The following is a 22,021-nucleotide window of genomic DNA, read 5'->3' as shown; positions in this document are numbered from 1 at the left end:
GCATTTATAAATGCCCCCGGCATGGTTAAATCTGGAGTAACATGCTTCCTGTAAATTTGTATTTAACTGTTTGGCTGAAAAAGAGATTAATGTCATCTGGAAACTGTGATCTAAAAAAAGTTCACAAATTACAAACCACTCGATTCTTGCACAATTGAGTGGCTTTCGCATAGTCTCGATCGTCGTTAGATTGTGGTTTGTTCCCTGACCTAGTTACAAGTGCTCATCCCTCACTAATGTCATCCCCCACATTAACTGTGTGGGTCGGGTCTACTAGAGAATACCTGGTCAAACAGTCACTACATATGCAAAGTTCCCATGCGCGTATAGCTATTTGTTGAAAAGACCTTATCATCCAAGATGCCCTTTGACGTCCCACTATGTACTATATTCTCGCTGCCACGTTCGTCCTTTTCAAAATCGACTAAAAATGTTGTAGCCTGGTGGGGAGGACGGGCGGGAGAGGACTGTTTGGGTAGGTATTCTCTAGTACACTCGACCCATGCAGTTAATGTAGGGGAGGAGTCTACGGTACTCTAAATGTACCTACCCAAACAGTCACTACATATGCAGAGTGGCACATGTACTGGTAGAGGGTTGGCTACTGAACATATAAGTGAGACGGATGTAAACATAGGCAGGCAAACAAATCAATGTCAATGAGAAACTCACATGATAAATGAGGTTAGAACTTAACTCACCCCAATGGGATTCTTCTGATGCATTGTTATCCGCCTTTACTGTAGGAGCTTGTGCTGCGGGCAGTAGGACCGTCGTGCCATGTAAAGAGTCGTTTTGCAGGACGTTCTTCAGGTAGCAGGATGTGAAAGTAGAGTTCCAGCATGCAGCTTTACATATGTCTGTAATGGGAACACCCCGAAAGTAAGACCATGAAGTAGCAACTGCTCTAATGTCATGAGCCCTGATGTAGTATTTCTCTTGCTCATGAGGTTGTCAAGGCCAATCTGGATTAGCAAACTTGATGGCTGAAACCGTCCAGCGGGCTATCGTATCTCTTGCTGCTGGGCGATATGGGCTTGTAGAGGTGATGAGCAGTTGATTGTTGATCCTCTGAGACCATTAGTTTTGGCCAAGTACCACTTCAGAGTACGAACTGGACACCAGAGCTTTTCATATAAGCATTATCCCCAGAGTGCAAGGAGATCGTAGGTACAAAGATGTCCAAGGCTCGAAGGAGGGAGTCTGTTTTTGGTCAGAAAATCGACAGCTGGGGTGAGACAGACTCCGTGAGGCTCCCAGCATAAGTGACCGTCTACTGCCAAGAGAACCTGTAATTCATAGCTTCTCCTAGATGTAGCCGCCGCTAGGAGAAAGGCCAACTTAGTACAAGTGTGTAAAAGGGTCGCATCACTCAAGGGTTCGAAGGGAGGACCGGCCAGCATCCGGAGAACCTTGTTTAAGTCCCATGACGAAACTAGTTTCTTAGTAAGGGGACATTCTATGAAAATTCCGTGTTCCCGAGATCTGATGAAGAGGGAGGGAGCCCCCCCCAGCTGTGAGATGATGCATTGGTTGTTTTTACTACGGCCGGTTTTGGCTGCAGGAACGGTAAAACGGCAATTAATGATGTTCCTATAACCACCAAAGCAGACAAACCATATGACTGACTGGATCCCATTTGGGCCTGTAACAGGAGAGCAGATGAAGTTGAAGAGGTCGCATGTGAAGCATGCACCAAGGTATCAGGTCGACCATACTCACCATCAGCCCGAGAAGGTGAAGCTACGCGATGGCTGAAGGAAACCAGGTTGAACATAAAAGGGATACGCACTCCCGGAGACTGGCAATGCAATCGGCCATCGGGGTGATAGTGCCCCTGCGGAGATCGAGTTCTACCCTGAGGTAAGTCAGGGACTGAGATGGAGACATCTCTAAAGTACGACCTACGATCAGCCAGTTGTCCAGATACTGGAAGATCAGCACATCCAGCTGGCGTAGATGGGCAGAGACAGTCTTCGCAACCTGGGTGAAGACCTTGGGGGATGTTGAAAGGCCGAAGGGCAGGGCCCAACATTCATAGACTTGACCCTTTAATATGAAGCGGAAAAACTTGCAATCCACCTTGTGGATGGGAATGTGAAGATATGCATCCCAGAGGTCGATCGTCGAAGCCCTGGACGGAGTTGGGGTAAAATGTATTACTGACAGTATGGTTTTCATCAAGAATTTCTTGGGCCGGATATACTTGTTGAGTGGTCTGAGATTGATTATTAGTCGCCACTTGTCGGTCCCCTTCTCGGGAGTAAGAAAGAAGGTGGACAGAAAGCCGTCTGTGACGAGGTTGGGTTGAACATAACTGATGGCATATTTCTGGAAGAGAGAGTGAGGTTCGGCCTCCTGGGCAAGGCGTTTGTCTCTCTTGCGTGGCACCATGGTCGAACACAATATCACCACGGACGGAGGGGCACTCTTGAACTCGAGGAAGTGGCTGTGTGCAATAGTTGACAGGACCCATTCGTCCGAGGTGATCTCTCCCCACAACCCTGCAAATTTCCATAAGCGACCGCCGGCAGGTTTGAGATTGACGGTTGTGGAATGTGAAATGGCGCAGTCATCGGTGACGTCCCCCGAAGGAACGGGGGGTGCACGACGAAGATCCTCGAACATTGGGGCTTGCTTTGCTTAAGTGAAGTGCGGGTTGAAGCTCGACCTTGGGTCGGTTGTGGGCGTGAGGGACGAAAGGTGGCAGTGGCTTAGGATTCTGAGGACAAAGCGGCTGAGCTTGCCGCAAGGCAGAGGTCATTGGTTCCCGGAAGGAAAACTTCTTGGTGGTATCAATGCATTCGGCTTTGGCCTTGATAGATTCCAAGAACTTGCCGGCAAAGAAGTCCTTGCCAGAAAGTCTAGATTTTACGCCTTCGTGAGGAATGTGCCTCCATGGCATGGCATTGGCTCTGCGGGTAGAAGAAGCCAGGCAGGAAATCCGGGTGAATTGCTTGAAGGTGTGAGCTCGGCCCTCATCGAGGCCCTGAAGCGCCAGGGCCACCAAATCTGGGGACACTGGTGAGTTCTCCTCGCAAGCACATGCAATGTATTCAGAGAGGAGAAAGGCTGTACAGTGCAGGCCAAAACAAGAAGCCTTGTCAAGTTTAACCAAGGCTGTCTCTAGGCGAGACTTGTCACCATCACGGAAGATCAACTTCAAAGGAGGCTTGCCCGAGTCAGCAGTCACTTCGTCTCTAGCTATGGAGGGAATCTCTGGCACTCAAAGGAGACTGTCATGATCCTCGGTCGGAAAGTGGTAACAAGCCAGGGCCCTAGGGGGGTAAGGGCACCAGCGTGAGGCCTTGCTGATTGAATCAAATATTTCGATGCATGAACGGTCAAGCAGAATTTCCGGGAAAGTTGGACCCGAAGATTCCAGCCTGGTCGTATGACGCTTGAAGGAAGCATGACCGTGTCCCTTTTCGGGGGGGAGGGAGCCTGGAGGCCGAGGATCTGAATCATGTCGCATTTAAGGAAGTGAAGCCGGCCCTCAGAAGGGGTGAGATCGCCCACAGAATCGGTATCATCTTCTCCTGATGATGGTGTCTGCTGCTCGGACTGAAGCACAGTCATGCCATGGTCAGATCCGTGGGTGCTCCCATACGTAGCAAAATGTTCCGGAAGGGGAACACCAGCTTGACTCAAGCCTCAGTGAGTTCCACATTCCGAGCAGTCGTCCGTGACTGCAGAACGGGTTGAGGCTGCAAGAAACGGGAGAGGTAGGTCCAGGTCCAGAGCAGAAGCCAGTGTGGGTTTGTCGCTCAGGCAGCGGACGAGGGAGGACAGAGATTCCTAAATAGACTGGAATGCTGTCATCCATGGTTCAGGGGAGAGTTCCCATTGCTTGGAATGACGTCTCTTTTGGATTTTGAAGAAACTGATGAAAAAGAAGACCATTTGCCCTCGGGTGGAATGTGGGGGTGAATTAGCAGCCGACGCAGTGGGTGAGGTCGGAGACTCATCCCCTGGGGGCAGGTGGGAACTTGGCTGGTACGGACCCCATCTTCTTGGGCCAATGGGTCAGCAGAGGAAGGTCCTGGTTTCCCGGAAATACCCAGCTGAAAGCCGGAGCCGTGGATGGATTGTGGAGGGCGGAAGCCATGGCGCTGTAGTAGCCCAGTAGGCTCCACGGTGCCCGGTGAGTTCTTGTTGGGTGTCCCGGTCCGGTGAGTCGAGGAATCACCAGGAGGCCTGACCCGGTGAAATGTGGGAACCCGTCTTGGCGTTGTCTGTATGAGGCCAACTAGATGTCTCTTTGACCGATGCTAGTAGGATGCAGCCTTGCGTGCTGCAGAGCTACAACAGCCGGTAGCCGTTGCGGGCAGCGGGGGGAGAGGAGCCCGTTGGCCTGCTGGCTTTTCTGAACCATAGGCTGTCAATTTGCCGACTCGTTGCATCTTAGGCAGTTGGTGGAGGCACTGGCTTGGTTGACTAGGTTGTCGCTTGGAGGGTGGAGAGATAGAATGGTTATAAGTCAAGAATGTCCCGGGGGAATTCTGACCACTGCGGAATCCAGCACCACAGTAAAGGCCGGAGTCCTCGTCTGAGCCGCTTAGGATATAGAGTGCCCATTCATGCGGCTTGGCCTTGCCCTTATTCCGCAAGAGATCGGAGCTCATGCAAACACTGTGGGCACATCAGTTGGCTGCGTGCATGACTGTCCAGCAGGAGGCACATCCCATTTGGAACCCTCCCTGCTAGCAGCTAAGGCCTATATCCTCGTCAGAGCCAACTTTACGAGTGAATCACTCATGCAGATAGGCCTTGTCCCCGTCCTACTGCTTTATCGAGAATCACCCAACCAAGCGGTTAGGCCTTAATCCACAACGGCTGCTTAAATAAGGGAACGCCAGCTCGAGCGTTCAAAAGGGAAAACTGCAAAAAATTACAATCCACCCTCTCATGCAGCTAGGATGGTGTGGATTATATGGGCCGCTAACATGTGAATGTGCCCACTCAAGTAACAAGGCTTATGGGAAGTGTAGGGTGACCGTTTCTCGTTACAATGACGGTATAAACACCTACAGAATTCACACACAGAAAAAAAAGGAAAAAGGCACCAAAAAAAAAAAGGAATTAACACTCTTACCAACAAGACTGAAATCACACAAGGTAAAAGTTTACTCAAAACAATGACCGGATGATTAAAATCAACACAAAACCGTGAAGCGAAAACGGAACTCGAAAAAAACTCGAAGATGTCTTAAAGACACGTCTGTTGCGATATGGCGCTGAGAAAAGAAGGAAAAACATGTCGGCAAGACTGCAGTGCATAGTGGGAGGTCAAAGGGAATCTTGGTTGATAAAGTCTTTTCAAAGAACAACTATACGCGTATGGGAAACTTGCATATGTAGTGACTGTTTGGGTAGGTAGAGCGTCGTAGACCTTTTAGTTTGGCTATATTGTACTTTGCATGACTTGAAAAGTGTCTGTTCTTAGGCGTACTTACATGACTTACTTGGATTCCAAGTTGGAGGTTGAAATAAAATAGTGGCCTATGTTGGGACAAGTACTGAAGTAACATTACGCCTGGCCCTATTTGCGGCGAATCATTGGTAACGTGGCTTCCTCTCTTTGACAGAAAAACTTGTTTGAAAGAAATTCCCATCAATCAGGACGGGGCCCAATATATGATGGAGTAGACCTATATGTCAGGCCCTGTTTACGGGTCTACATTATGCCCAATATCCAGACGTTAAGTTGCAAACCTTTAATTTCCATTCTCAATGCTTAAATACGGACGCCACTTTACACCCCATGCACAATACTTATGGAACTGGTCTGAAAACTTCTAAGTGTTTTCAAATTAAACAACTTTGTTTTTCCTCCTTAATTGAACTTTTCGGGAAATGTTTTTGCTTTCTGATTACTGAAGTGAAGGGAAGAATTACTGGTGGCCGTAGGCCTACATCATGGAACTTTAGGCCTAGGCCTACCTCCAAAACTTTTGGGTCCAATGTCCCACCCGCTCCGAAAGCAACAGCTGGGCAGACGTTGGATCCCACAGTTTTAAGGGGTAGGCTAGGCCGGTATGGAACTCTTCCTGCTTAAATAATACTACAACCTAGGCTGCTACTAACCTGCGATGACCCAACCTTCCTGACACAGTGTTCCATAGTTGCAATCGCCTACTTGACTTCAAAGGGAAATGGAAAAAGTACCCCAGGCATGGTGCATTATTGCTTCGTTCGCCACGAAAATGATGACGACGAGTCAGATAGCTAGATAGCCTGGAGCTTGAGAATCCACACACAGACACTAACATTTTTGAAGAGTTCAAACTTAGTACACATACTTCAGCATGCACGAGGCAAGGCATGCATGTTGTCGCAGCGTGTCCATCAGTCGCATGCACCAACAAGATGGTGATCGATTGAGTACTGCGGACCACCTAGCTCTGTTCAACCATTGAGGGGGGTACTTCTAGTGGAGGCAGATAAACCAACTAGAACCTGCGTGCCATCACAAAGTCACTCCCAGAGTTCTAAGGCACCCCATCTGCCACCCAGTCCTCACATGAAATATTCAGGACAGACTTCTTCACTATTTTACCCATTCTAAGCCAAGTAACCTCCATCCTTGCATCAGAGAGTGGAATCAAATAGAACATGTGAATTACACAATTATGTGCCTTGAGACTACATTTTTGGAGCACTACACTTCTTACATGTCATTGAGCTTTGGTCTTTTTTATGAACCGATATCTTTAGTATTAACTCACTAACAAATCTTTGTATTCCAGAAGTCTAGATATCTTCGATAATCATTTTCTTTATTTTCATTTTAACACAAGAACATTGAGCAGTACTGGGTCAAAGTTGGGGGTGATTTGGATGGAAACAGTTGTTGAATTAGGAGATGTGTATTTTATGCCGCTACTACTCGGCTGAATAAGAAAATGTGTTTTTTTAAGAAACTTGATTGCAAATACATCGATGATGTGGCTGCATTTACTTACGGTGATGGATCAATTGATATCAGTTTGTATTCTGACGGTGCCCATCTAAACAAACGTGGAACCACAAAACTGGTTGAACAGTTTTTCTCAAGGGTGCCTTCAATTTATTGATTTCTTTATTCCATTTCTTTACCCAGGGTATGCCTCAACAGTTACAAACTGGTTTTCATTGGGGCCCTGCGATCATTACAAATTAATAAGAAAATTTGAAACTCACAACGGAATGTAAAATTGACAAATATGACAAACATTAATATTTACAAATACAGACCACTAACATATCATACACATGAGAACATTTAAATAATCAAGGCATTCATTGAATACTGATCACGGGATGGGTGAAAACCACGCAAAAACCCTATGGGAAAGAAGAACACAGCGAAATTCCTGATCCGGCTCATATGAACATTGGCAACCAAGTTAACAACTCCATAGATCAGCATTTTGGACTACACGGCACTGTTCATGGCTTTCCGTAGTTCTGATCTGAATGTCCCTAAGGAGTCTATACTTCAGAGTTGCTCTGGCAAATTGTTTCATATTTTTGCACCTTTCACCGCAAGACTTTGAATGTAGCATTCTTTTTTGGTTAAAGGGACTTTAAGTGCCTTGTTAACCGAGTATCTTGTTTCACTAATCTGTGTAAATGGCATAAACAGATCTGCCATATACAAAGGAGTCAATTTGTTTAGACATTTAAAAACAAGAACAGTCTTTTCAGATCTAACTCTCTCAGAAAATGGTACCCAGTTCAGTGCAGCAAACATATTTGCTGAGGGGGTGAGAGAGGTACATTTGAGGATTATCCGTGCAGCTCTTTTTAGGAATTAGTTAAAAATGGTATCGTGGGATATGTATCTTCCTCCCCATACCGTACTAAGGTATTCTAAAGTTGGCACAACTAAGCTCATGAAAAGTGTGTGCAGGCTACTTTGTCCACCATAGTTCCAGTTCTGTTTAACATACCTAATTTAGATGAGACTGTTTTTCTTACGTAATCAACTATGGGCCCCAACTTAGTGTTTCGTCAATAACAACTCCCAAGCATTTGCAAGATGTTTCTTTGACAATTAGGCTATCAGCAATGTGGATGTTCAATTCTGTATCGCGGTTTTCTGCCTTGAGCCAATAAGCATGCATTTGGTTTTGTTTATGTTTAATTCAAGTTTGTTTCTTGAGCACCAATTTAGCAATCTGTCACATTCAGCTACATTCAGATTCCTTTTTATTTCATTAATACTGGAAGAGCTGCACGTTAGAGTGGAGTCATCTAACCAATTCAGGCTAACCTAAGGATTAATCGAGGCAAACAAGCATGTAAAGACAACAGCCGAATAGGGTACAACCCACAAAGAATAAAGCATGGAACCTGGGACGACCATGGAAATCGTAGAGATCCCAAGGAACTTTCTGCGTACTTACAAGAATGCTCTTCTGTGGCTTAAACAACCATCATACAGAAGACTTTAAATTTAAGGGCCCAGTGCAATGTTTCTGTTGGACACAAAGAAAACTACTGCAACAAATTTCAAAGATCCTCCTGAGTTCATGACCATAGAGGGCAAATAGAGATGACTAACATTTATTCCGTTCTTCCTGATTTTGTGATTATCCAGTCAATCATTTATCCAGTGAAAGCAACGATGGCTATAAAACTAATAGAGCTAATGGGTATTTCAAACCTGATTTTAAATGACATAAATGCCCCAGAAGAACTAACAATGTTGGTACTGGTCTAAATATGAATGTTCACCATGGTTATAAGATGGCATCTATCAATGTTCACACTTTACAACTAAAAATTGATGAGATTAGATTAATTGTTCAGAACCATTCTATTGATGTACTTGTATCTGTGAAACCTGGCTGGAAAGTTCCATCCCTGATGAGATTAAAATCGATGGTTACAACATGATCTGAAGAGATCGAAATAGAGAGGGTGGCGGAGCCTTAGATAATGTTAAAGACACCTTGAAGTTAATATCTCAGTATAGCTGATCTAAACAACTTCAACACTGAAAACACATGGATAAAGATAAAAATTGCTTGCGATTGGTTTGTTATTGATAATGTGTACAGACCACCAAGTGCCCAGGCTGCCTATTTTGACTCTACTTCATTTGCTTGAAAAAGCAACTTAAAGTCTGATTCGCTTATTGTCATAGGTGATCTTAATATAAATTACTGTCTTGGTGATATAGATGGTAAAATTCAATTTATTGAAAACATATATAATATTCAACTCGTGTTTTCCCCTACCAGGGTTACAGCTAAATCAAGTTCGTTAATAGATGTGATTTGAACAACTGTTCCCCAATTTTTATGTGTACTGATGTTTTAAAAGTATGTTTTAGTGATCACTTGATTCACACAGTTTTTAAAAGGTCTGTCAAACATTAACTTGCAAAATCCTAGAACTGTTACTTATATGTTTTAATGGAAATTCCTTTTTATCTGATTTGGTAAAATGTTCTTTCATCACTACAACTTTTGATGATCCAAATACTGATCTTAACTCTATCTGGGATAACTTTAAGGATGTATTCTTTGCCTATGTAACATACGTGTACATGTTACTCTTAAAACAATGAGATTGAAAGATAGATTTTCTCCATCGATTAATAATGATAGTGTCCAAAAAATGTATGAAAGGGATAAAATACATAAAATAGCAGTTTCTACAGGTTTTACATGATATTGGGCTGATTATAATCTAAGAAACCAAGATACTTCCGAGATTAGGACTGAGAAGAAACATTACTATGATAGCAGATTTTGTACTTCTAACACTAATCCAAGGAAAATCTGGAAGACTATTGATACATGTACATGTATGTTAACAGGTGAATCGAAGCACAGTGATCCTCCTAATGAGATTTTCCCAACAATTTTAGTGTTTTTTTTGGGTAATAGTGGTAATACATACTGATAATGCGTATCAGTCTGATCTCTCTTGGAAAAATCCTTGTTGTAATGCCAACTTTGAGTTTGAACTTATCACTGAGAGTTCTGTAGCTGCTTCCTTCAAAGTGTTAGGTAATAACAATAACAGTTCAATCAATATTTGGGGATTTGATGGTAAGCTGTTATGTGCTTCAGCCAACATTATTTCACCATTCTCACTCAGATGTTCAACGTGTCATTACAGAGTGATGGTAAGCTGTTGTTTCAGATGTTTTAGGATCGGTAAGATTAAAAATTGTATAAAATTCATATCTGCTGTTTCAAAATTTGCAAATGTGTTTATGTACATTTTGCAGCAAAAATATTGAACTGTGCAAACAAGTTTTACTAGGTATGTCTAAGAGAACACTTCCTGTGCTCATGTTGACAGCGGCACACTAAATGTGAAATCTTATACAATTACGGACCTCAGAATTGTCATGAATAGGAGAACAAAAATAAAGCATACAGCTCAGAAGTAAGTTTTGAAATTCAAAGTTTGCTTTTAACATATTCATTATTTAAAATTGTTGTCCATATGTGCGCATTGCATGATGAAATGATTCAAATCAAATGTCACAAAGTCAGTGTATAGTACTATAGATGCTAATTTATATTTTGGCCAGCCTTGTCAAATGATGTTTGTCAAATGATTTTGTTTTCACATGTGTATTTTCCACAACACCAATGAGACACACCATATTTCAAACAGCTTTTAAGCACCTAATTACTGGAAACAGAATATACCATACACTATGCAGCTATGTTAATTTCAGACCCAAAATGGCCCAGCTGACGATTGCAAGCAGTCAACAATAAACCAGACAAATGTAAACTTGAAATGAAATATATTTGTTCACTTTTTGTCATAATTTGTCGTGAAAAAAAACTTGAAATCAACTCTGTCTTCAGAAAATATTGTTCCATGGCAGAAAATCTGCATTTCCCCAAGAAATCTTAAATTGGTATGATTAAAGTTCGAGTTCAGAAATGTTACCTTGTTTTATAATATTGGAAACACTGTCTTGACTAACATTTAGAAACTAAATTTAAGAAAAATTCTTTCCTTTTTTTTTTAAGGAAAAAAAATCTTGTCAAGAAAATAGTTCTTGTACCCCCCCAAAAAAACACTGCAGATGGCAAGAAAAAAGTCTTCATTGCACAAGAAATATTTTCTTCATTCAAGAAAAGAAAACACCTTTTCTTGTGTAACTTCCTAGAAAATTTCAATAAGAAAATTATTCTCGGTCTTCTTGATACACGAAAAAATATAAGAAAATTATCTTAAACCAGATTTTTTTCTTACACCATAAGAAAAGGTATTGTGTCAATTTTTCTTTATATGAGAAAAAGGTAGAAAAAAATTCTTACTTCAAAGTTCTTAAATCAAGAAGACACAAAAATAATAAACAGCAGTTTCTTAAAACAAGAAGTGATCAAACCAAAATGCGTCTTGTGTCACTCCCTAGAAAAAAACTTGTTTCAATTTTTTTTTCCTCCAAATAAGAAAACCATTTTTGGCAGTGTGAAAATAAGACAATGACTAGGTCTCATCCAAGGAATTTATATTACCCTATCCCTAGACTTGAGCTAGCAAAACGTTCACTAGACTTTGCTGGGGATGATAGGAGAACTGGGTAGAATCCTTGCCAGCAGTCTCCAATCTGCCCTAAGCTGAAGTGCATCCCCAATCGGTGAAAGTAAGACAGATTTTACAACCGGGTTGTTGCACACATTCTGCATATATGCAAAAACACACATTCTGGAATAAATTCGTTGCGCGTACTCAGCGTGCTCCGCATCACACGCACATTTACTTGAGCGGGCCTATGTGGTGAGCCAATAGTTGGTTCCAAGGGACGATCAATTTCATTTACAAACATGCCGTCTTTTCTTCTGCTCGGAGCGGGTAACCTCAACAGACATTTCAGACGAGATCCTGACATCCACAGGCTCCTGTGTGTCATGCAGGAGCACAAGCTGTGCGACAGTTCCTTCTGTTATCAACATAATCCAAAGCCCAGAAAACACATATCAACTGAAAAGGAGGAATTTTTCTGACGTAAAATCATTGACAAAATACAAGCTCACAGGTACATGTAGCTGTTTATACCAGTACATGAGCCAAAAAATTAAATTATTATGTCTCGGTACCAGATTTTTTAATCATTACATTGTACATTTTATGAGTCATGTTCACCTACATACATGTATTTATAAAACTATAATGTAAAAATTGATATATATTACAAATCACATTACTCTGGTTATTTCAGGGAAAGCTACAGTGATGGCCAGATTCGAAGCAAGATCTTTCTTCTAAAATTATACTTGTTCTATTTTTGAACAAGTCACGATATAAATATACAAACAGGAAATAAAATGACATTCATTAGGTCTATTTGTCCAGTTCCGCATTTTACCCAGTTCCACAACTTGAAAAGAAAATTTGGCTTAACTTTCAGAAAGACAAAATTGCAAATGACCTCATTCACACTTCGTTTAAACACTTAAAAATCTGGCAGAAAAACAATTTTACATGTACTTGCAAAACTGACAATCGACCGTGACTGTTTTTTGCCGCGCCGACCACGGTTAGCAACAGTCGGTGCATGTATTTTCTGCTCGATGTTGCATAAAACGATCACTGCGATCGTTTTTTAAACGATCGCACCACATTCGTTAATTGTTGTTTATCCCACGGTGAAAATATTAACTCCGCAATTTTTTTATTCAAAAGTAACAGCATGATTTTGCCTTTTCCGTAAACGAGTTCCATATGGCAAGATACACGCGCTCAGTATGCACATGACACATGGCCAGATGTGTCAGAAAAGCAAATGGCCAATCTACATTATGTTCACGTAGACTTTAAAATGACTGTTCAGAAAATCCCTGCACACATTTATGAATGTCGTTATCCCATATGCATACTGTACGAACTTTCGTACAAAGAAAATAAGGAAAATATTCCGCCAAGATTTTGCATGTTTCGCCTTATTTTCAACACACAAAAAATGAAACATTATTTGAATAGCAATGAAAAATTATGGGCATCATAGAGATAGAAATTAATTCAATATTTAAGGGATTTACAGAATAAAATCAATATCTATTTCTACTCTTTTTTTCTAATTCAATTGCCCGTCTAAAATTATCACCTCATCCTAGTTGACCAAAATTACAAATTTTCAATTTTTTTATTAAATTTCAGAAATTTCAGACATGAGATCCCTAATTCTATGCTGTGTATACACAGCTGAAAACACCCAGAAAGTGCTGTTTCCGGCCATCTGGGGGCTTTTAGATTCCAAAAATTTTCTGGTACGCTCCGCGCCAACCGATGGTGCCGTTCCGCTTGGATAGTCCTGCCGGCACTAAAACCATCCTGGGCAGAACCCTGCCACCCCTTTGGGTACATAAGAGGGTATGGCTGGCCCCTTACAAATTACAGTGTATTTTGGCAAACAATGTCAACAATAATCTCATCGGTACAATGTATTGTAACAGTAAAGATACATGTCATATCATGCACGTGTTAGGAAATGGCTATCTTTGTATCCTGTTAAAAAACGCCACACGTGCAGAATACGCCCCAACAGGAAGGAAAGCCACTCCTAACCAATCAAAAGATAAACATTATCAAAATTCACCAATTCCAGCATGCAACATGAACTTGGGAACAAGTCTTTATACACATGAAAATGATGAAAATCATTGAACTATTCAAAGGCAATGCCCACACGGCAACCTTACCACTTGGAAACAGACAGCTCCGATTCAATCCATCCCCAAAGTTATTGAATTGTCTTCTCAAATTGGACATCCCGTATGAATATCCTATATACCGGAAGATAAGATCCCGAAAACCGTTTTTTAATTCTGCATGTTACTGATTAATTGTATTGGCTTAGATACGAAGACATAATACCCCCATTACGAAAGTGAAATTTAAGATTTCTCCATTTGTGAAAAAATGCATGAGGCAAACTCAGATGGTAAAAGATTAGTGCTAGCAACACTGAGGTGGATTCCATCATATACGAACAACGAGTGACTTTACTGCTGAATCAAATCATGAGGCAAAATGAAGCCCCAAACAATCCGCAACGGGATCGGGCCCAACGGCGGACATATTCCATGGCTCCCTGATTGTTCGCCCTATGGTAAAAAAGGTGCGGCAGAATGGCTGACTACACCAGAATGGCATATGCCGACACCACTGCATGTAAAGGGAAATACGCTGACGAATTTGGAACATGTGAACCAGATCATTTGTACCTACATGAATAATTACTAGATCTGGTCGTGGTGACTTAATGGAGTGCAGCAAATCCATGAGATCCCACACCAGCCCTGCCCTTGCCTTTTGCACGGTGAACAACAGAATCACCCACTCTCCAGACTATCTTAGTACCTAAACACACAAATCCATGCCATGAAAACTATGAAAGAAATTAGTTACGATTGACCCAGGGGTTTGGACGGATATATCGCAGTACTGCATTAGACCGTCAAAACAAAAGCCTAGCTTTAGGGGTTGCGAGCCTGATTGACTGAATAGGGAGAAGGGACCCAAACAGGGTACACATGCTAGGCATACTTTTGGAATTCTGGGAAAACAACTGGGGCAGTTGGCCTATGGTATCAGTGAAAAATCCCAACTAAACTAGCAGTTGTACTTGGCCCAGCAGCTGGTTCTGCAATAATGCTTGGTGACTTGTGCACTTGAGCTCCTCCCTGGGTTGTCAGCCTTACTGGTGTGCAGTGCTTGCCAAACAGTGGTCGGGTAGGGCTCCTAGGAAGAGCCCCCACCTCCCTTGGTGCCGTGCTGGGAAGCTGAGGAAGCACTACCACTGAAGATGATGCCATTGGTGGTGAGGGCATCGCAGAAGGAGCCCGAGACATGTCAGCTTCAGCAGCTGCGGCACTGGTATCTGCTTGTACCATGGCTCATGATGATTGCCATAGAGGTTGCCGGCCGACTCTAGCAGCCTTTTGTGGCTGAGGTCTGTTAGTTCCAGCCTTTTCACTGGCTTTCTGCATCATGTTAGTAGTATAGCTCAGTCAATGCCAACCAAACAACAGCAAACAGGATTCCCCTCCTCCGACTAGATTTCAAATAAGAGGTCTGGTCCCGCTGAGCTTAAATGTCATGCAGTGTAATCACACATGCAGCTTCAGCACACTCCGGCTTCCCAACCACACCCTGGCCTCAAAGGATCCATGAGGTGACTCCTAGTAATTTCCAGATGGACAGCACACAACTATATTTTCCAAAGTAACACTTGGCCAGCATTCTCTTGGACAGCAAGGATATCCCAAGAAGGAAAGGCCCCAACACTTTAGCCCTCCGGATAGTCTGTGCTTGCAGTAATCCTGCAGCCTGCAATGCACTGTCAACCACAGCAAATGTGCTCCACAGAAAGGATGATGAACCCAGCTTGGACCAAGCTGCCAGTTCTCATAATATTCCACAGAAAGAATATTCCAACTGATCTTGCTCCCAGAATTATTCCATACAGAGAGTGGGCAAATTGACCCAGCTTGTCCAACAAGCTGTGATAGAATGATCCTCACATGAGAATTTCCCTCCTAAACTAGCATTGCGTGACAGAAATAATCTGACCCTTGGCCTGATTGGCTAAAACAATGGACTGCGATTGGCTTTATGAATAATTAGTGCTAGAATCCTTTTCAGAATCCACCTTTTGTGAAACCTTCAATTTTCAAACTGTCATAGCTGCAAGAAAGGGAGGGGGGCAATTGAATGCAAACTGATGCAGATTTGTGGGGATCTGTGGCAGCTTTCTGGAACCATGAATATAGCAGTGCAGATTTTACAGCATTCTTCCTTTAACCATGAAAAGGTACATGCTTGTGATCCCACCTTATGCATAAAGAGTTGGGATGAGTGCAAAAAGTATAACATCTGCTAGGAAGTGTGTCAGCTATCTAGGGAAGTGCACATAGGACTATGAGCCTATATCTAATACTGTAAGATTCTTCAAACCTTGCAAAGCAACAGATCTGTGTTCAACCAAGTATAAAGGGTTCTGTCAAAATACATGCATTGTGACAGAACCTCACATTTTGAGTCTTGGGTATTTTTCAACTCGAATAACAAAATTTCTCTTTCATTCTCACAGTAAGCTTCAGCTGAAGTTGAGGACTACTCGCTCAAAAAGTGTAGAGTAGAAAAACGTGTTCAAAACCTTTGGAGAAAAACTGCAGTTTAAATTTAACGTGATGCTGATGATGTCATTTTGAAGATTTTGTTCTGGGACCCTCTTTACAAGGAGGACTAAGAGTGTGCACAAATGTGAAATCAGATTAACCAGAGAGTTCCAAAGGCTGGCTGTTGAAAAATGTGCACAAAATCTGGAAAAATAAAATATTCAATATTAAATCAGTTCATGCTGTCATCATGGCAAATTTGTTCTAGGAACTTCCTTGGATGGTTCTCTGAAGGTTTGCCAAGTTTGAAGTAAATCAGATATAGAGAACTACCACAGTGGACCAGTGGAGGAATATGTCTACAAACGCTATGGGAAAAGAGTCTGAAAAAAGAAAAGAAAATGAGAGCTTTCTGCCTGTTTTCAACATGCAGAGGGCTTTTCCACTCCTTTTTGACTCAGAATTACTGAAATACCTGCATTATATCACTTGATGACTTAATAGTTACGACACAAACGTTATTAAATAAAACATACCTTTTTATAATGAAGGCCATATTTACACTTTCACTTCATGTAAAGAGCAACAACACGGATCGTACAATCATTTTCTGTCAGTGTTTTCAAGATTTAAAATACAATTTAAATCCTAGTAATTTGATAGCTGTTGACGTGATCAATACATCAATCGATGGTTTTAATCCAATCAGACAGGCAGTTCAGAAGATACAGTGGTTTTGCCAGCATGCAGCGGGCCGGATTTAAATTCGAGTCTGTGGGACTCGTACCCTCATTGTTGCAGACATTACACTACATGCTGATTCCTTTCAGCGCCAGGAATCTTCCTACCTATATCTCCCAGAGTATGTTTGCATATGCTCGAAGCCAGATTTCCACCCAATGGGCTGTTTACATGTACATGTACTTTAGGATATACATGTACAGGGTTTTTAAGGGTGCATCTTTAATAATGTCACATGCATGACTTATCCTCATCCAAAATTGCCAATTTCTAGGCTATAGCGCTTCCATTTTGAAATATCTTGAAAGACTCATAGTATTTCAGGAGAACCCAAGGGTTTATATGAGGCTTCTTTAACCACTTGCTGTTGGGTGCTTTTAAAAATGCAGTGCACACATACATTTCATTTCATGGACGTTTACACCTACACGAATGACTGTTTGGTGGCTACTCTAAACTGACTGGCAACCTTCATTGACTCCTAGGTATTTCAGCCAGGCCTGCAGCCTTGTTAAAGAGAAACCAGAATTGTGAGGTGTTGCATAATTTCCTTTGTCCCCAGTGAATGAGAGTGGGGTCGTTTCAAATGCAGCTGGATTAGCATCAATGGGCCCTTGAGCACTTTTTGCCTGTGGTGCTAATCCACGGGGGTGCTATGCCCTTCAATACCTTCAAAAAATGCAAGCCGAAAAATGATGGCAATTCCCAGCAGCAGGTCTTTTGTTCCGAGTACTCTTTTGTTACATGGACCAGCTCTTTTGTTCCATTTCAGACACCTCGGCTCTGCATATAAACACATGGTGCTCTAAACAGGGTTTCCCGGCAGCAAGTGGTTAAAGATGGAGATTGAGGAAAGTTTGTTATGACAACTTTAACCACTACCAGTCAGGGACTCCGAAATCGGAGCCGTATGGTTTATATGTGTGGCCGGGGTCTCCGAACTCGGACAAAGGAAACAGGGCCCTGTAACAAAAGACTGTACTCCGAACAAAAGACCAGGCTGCTGGGCATGACCGGCATTTTTCACTCTCAAAAGTGGTGATAATCCAGCGTTATTTTGAAATCGATACCAGGGTTTGGGGTATTTAGAGCAAGCGGATTACCACCGGGGACAAAAGCTCTCCACCACCGCAGCAATGAGCCACACAGCACCGCTGCATGCTAATCTGGCCCCTATTGAAAAGAGGTCAGCAGTGCACTGAGCCAGGTTCGTGAACAAAAGACAGTTGTATAACACCGCACAATCTGGGCTCTGTTTACAAGGCTGCAGGCCTGGCTGAAATATTCGGGCGTCAATGAAGGTCACCTGTCAACTTAGAGTAGTGCCTGAAGATTACTCTGTGCGGCTATAAACGACCGTTAAATGGAATGATGAATTGTTGAAGGATTTTGAAAACGGAAAAAATGATAGTCATGCCGGCCCAGCATCCTCAACATTGAAAAATGCCCCGGTCCGAAGTGGTTAAAAAGGTTCCAACTTGAGCAAATTTGTAACATGGTGATTTTCTGCTGTAGTTGCTCTGGATGTTGAGCGAGCAGCTCAGCATTGGATTTTCGAAAGAGATGTCTTGTTGTCATTGTGATGAGGATCCTATGTTGGTGCACAGCACTCAAACTGTTTTCTGATTAGGGTTTCGTAGGATATTTCATTCATTTCATTGGTAGGCTATTTCACTGATTTACTATATGAGTAGATACTTCTCTTCAGATAATACAGAACTCTTAGCTTTACTTGTGACTTGATTTAAGTGGTTTACCCAGTTAAGGTATTCCCTAATCTCCACTCTAAGGTGTAGGTCATGATTCATTATTTCAAGAGCATTTCAATCATTATACATATGGATAGGCTTGTTCATGTGGTTGACATGCATCAACGAACATTTTGAAGAATTGATTTGAAAAACCATCTGTCATTTTGCTCCCTGGTGGCAAAGAAAACTGATTTACTCTTGAAGGGGCTGGCTATCCTGGTTTCCTGTAATTTCCTGGGAAATTATGTAGTCATCTGCTCACAGTATGGTTTTAAAGAGACTGCTTTTGCCAAATAGTTATGTATAAAAGGAAGGGCAAAGACCCAAACACAGTCCCTCTGGACACTCCTTATGTGACTGGAGATTCTGGTGAGTTTGGTCTCAACACATACAAGTTGTACACATTAACGTCTGGCAGTGAAGGTGTTTATCCATCCAAGAAGGCTGCTCTTAATTCTGAAATGCTCCAGCCTGCACAACTATCTTTGGTGGGCACTGTGTTAAAGACCTTGCTGAATCCAATATAACAAAATTGACCTGGCTTTTAGTGGTCATGATCTTAGCAATGTCAATTATCAGACTTGCAAGTTGAACATCACATGACCTGCCTGAGAAACTTATCCATAATAGACGATAAATAATAAGGCTGGAGATACATGTACAGCTTATTAAAATCTTGGCAGAAACCTAGTCTGTTACTGATGTTTTTTTGTTGAGTGTTGGTGAGACGCTTTCCCACCCCCAGGGTACTTTTATGGTGAGGTTGATGGACAGTGTTGTAACCAAGTTATTTTTCCCAAGTCAACTCAAGTCTCAAGTCAAATCTTCCCAAGTCAAGTCACAAGTCAAATTTCCCAAATCAGGTCACAAGTAAATTATTGATTGATTTATGAGGGTAGTATTTTTTTCCAGCTGTTTGAAAAGAAGTTTCTTCTGTTATGCTTTCAGATCATGTACATGTATGGAGTAAGCCTATAAAGAATAATTGCTGCGCTGAGCAACAAATGATATAATGTCTAAGAATATGCATGCCTCAAATACCATGCAGCCCCCTGTGCAGTCCTGGCTGTGCAGCATACGGACAATCAGGCAGTTTGCTCTTGCAGTCACTAGCCTACATTAAAAGGGTCGACATTGAATGGGCATTCTCTTCAATAAATTATGTGCGGACACCCAAACGTTTGTGTTTATTATTTTTAATGAGTGTTTTTCACAAAGTCAAACTTAGTCAAGTCCTAAGTCATTTTTTCGAAGTCAAGTCTCAAGTCGATAAAAATCACCACTGGAGTCAGTAACTAAAGTCAACAACACTGTCGATAGGTTTGGGATAGTGAGTGGATCCAGCTGACGAAAAGTCACTAAGGTCTTCCTTTGTGAAGATTGAACAAAAATGCTTGTTCAATACCTGGGCTTTATCAGCAGCAGGAGACACACAACGTCCCATCGAAGTAAGAGATGGTATACCAAATACCTCTTTTCCGGTAGTTTTAATGGAGCTCCGAAAAGAGTTTTGACTAGAAAAAAGGGGCAATTTTTTCAAATGGCTTCTGATACATTTACAAGGAAGTGGGTATCATTTTTTAAGAATTTAGATCAGAGATACCTTAAAAAGGATAAATTTAGATCGTAAGGTGTTGGCCCATTTGGCTGCTTAGCCATCTGATTGTCTGGCCAATGCTGGAAGGTAGCTTCGCATGTGCCACCTTTAAACACAGGTTGGACGCCGACTGCCTTTTGTGATTTTTTCCATTAGGCCGTGTATTAATGGATAGGAGAGAGTGCTACTTTCTTTCTAATACTGCTTTTTCCAAAGAAATTACATGTATTATCACTTTTGGAAGCTCTCCCAACTTTTTTCTTCCATTTCTTATTGAAAAATTGTTACATTCACATATAAATGCATTTGGTTGGAGGATCTTTTTGACAACTGTGCGGCTATTATTTCAAAACGTTGACAAATTATTGTAGGGAACTTCTTTAATATACTGAGAGCAAGTTAGCTTCCATATTTGCTCTTTTTGTGGTGGTGAGGGTGGTGATGTACAAGTATATATGGAATAACTGGCCTAGGACTTAGACACTGTTGCCTTGGTGAGTCAGTCTTGAATTGGTCTTGGCCTTAGCCTTGGAGACCCAGGACCTGGACTCAGCCTCAAAGGTCGTGGATTTTAACACTGGTTACGTTGCGAGTACTGTGTGTATGAACAACTGTGCACGTGCACAATGCCGTTCAAGTGTAGGTATACTAATTCCTATACAGACTCCAGTGGTAGAAAGACATGCAGAGTGTAGTAAGTGATTCATGTAGAAATGAACACAAGGAGGAAGAATATGTACTTTCTATACCTGGACACTTAATTAATTTAAGAACTTGTACTTTTTTCCCTTACCTTAAATATGATGTAGCTTTTTGTCTTGAAAAGACCAAACTGGCCTTGATACTTGAAATTGTGAAATGCAGAGTTGAACAAGTCAGTGGTAAAGGTGGAAACCATACAGCAGAAAAAAACCTGCCATGACAATTTCATACTCCAGAAAGATGACACCTCTTCCATGGCAAATAACAAGCCTCCAACAGGGGCACCAAAGGCAGAAGCAACACCAGCTGCAGCACCAGCTGATATGAAGTTTCTTCTGGAAAATTTAAAATAATTGTGATTTTGAATTAAACATTTATCTTAACATCTTTGTCACTTAAACATTTAAAATCAGTTTAAAGAGACACATACAATAATAAAGCACATTACAACCTAAATTAAGGGCTACTAGGTGAATTCTTTGCAAATCCATACTATCAGGCTTAAGGTCAGATGGTATTCACACTTTCTATCAAAAACAATAGAGGGCATGGTAAATTAGTATATTATGTAAGATTGCAAAGATAGAGTGCACAAGCCAAGGGTGTGGTACTCATTGATTGTTTTCAGTGCAGCTACAACAGAATTTTTCACTTAACTCTCTACGCCCTACAATGGCGGAGGCCAATGATGTTCACTATCTAATACAGATACACAACGTAGACGGGGTGCTCAAGGTGCTCAATAGCCTATCTCCTTAAGATCGATGTCTCCAAAATAGTAAAAGGAGTATCAGAGGCCCTGGGTTCATTCCAATCACACATTGACAAGGTTATAGCAAAACATAAGCATGAAAATAAAAAAAGCCCACCAGCAAGGTCCAGTTCTTGAAGAGAGGGAGTTATAATTTCATTTTAAAGGCAATCATGCTCACTTTGAGTTCAATGAGAAGAAAGCTCAAAAGGTCAAAACTGCTCAGAAATTGCTCAAAGAGAATTCCTAAGTGGCAGCAAAAGAAAGCCTAGCAGAAGCAGTCACAGAATTGCATAAGAGGAATAAGCTGATCCATCTTGCCAATAAATCAGAGGCAGGTTGGGGTGGTGTAGACGAATACGTCAAGCAATGAGTTGGTGGATGATTGCGA

The 22,021-nt window shown here is 41.8% G+C and overlaps 2 protein-coding genes across 8 annotated transcripts in view; both read right to left on the bottom strand.

The window, feature by feature from the left end:
* Window positions 1-22,021, bottom strand: part of LOC110988817 (chloride channel protein B-like) — a 167,512-nt gene that overhangs the window by 103,121 nt on the left and 42,370 nt on the right. For all 7 annotated transcript variants that reach the window (XM_087137605.1, XM_087137607.1, XM_087137608.1 and 4 more), the window contains one exon: window positions 20,971-21,214. In XM_087137605.1, coding sequence (XP_086993731.1) covers window positions 20,971-21,214 — 244 coding nt within the window. The remainder of the gene's footprint in view (window positions 1-20,970; window positions 21,215-22,021) is intronic.
* Window positions 867-11,611, bottom strand: LOC147798772 (uncharacterized). Its single transcript, XM_087137610.1, has one exon. It carries the CDS (start codon window positions 2,626-2,628, stop codon window positions 1,744-1,746), a length of 885 nt encoding a protein of 294 aa, XP_086993736.1. The 5' UTR covers window positions 2,629-11,611; the 3' UTR covers window positions 867-1,743.

The sequence above is a fragment of the Acanthaster planci genome, linkage group LG06, assembly GCF_054643075.1.
Source record: "Acanthaster planci isolate LZ-2023a linkage group LG06, COTS_SCS, whole genome shotgun sequence".
Classification (NCBI taxonomy): domain Eukaryota; kingdom Metazoa; phylum Echinodermata; class Asteroidea; order Valvatida; family Acanthasteridae; genus Acanthaster; species Acanthaster planci.
Note: the sequence above shows the minus strand (reverse complement) of the source record. Positions and strands in the feature narration are given on the sequence as shown.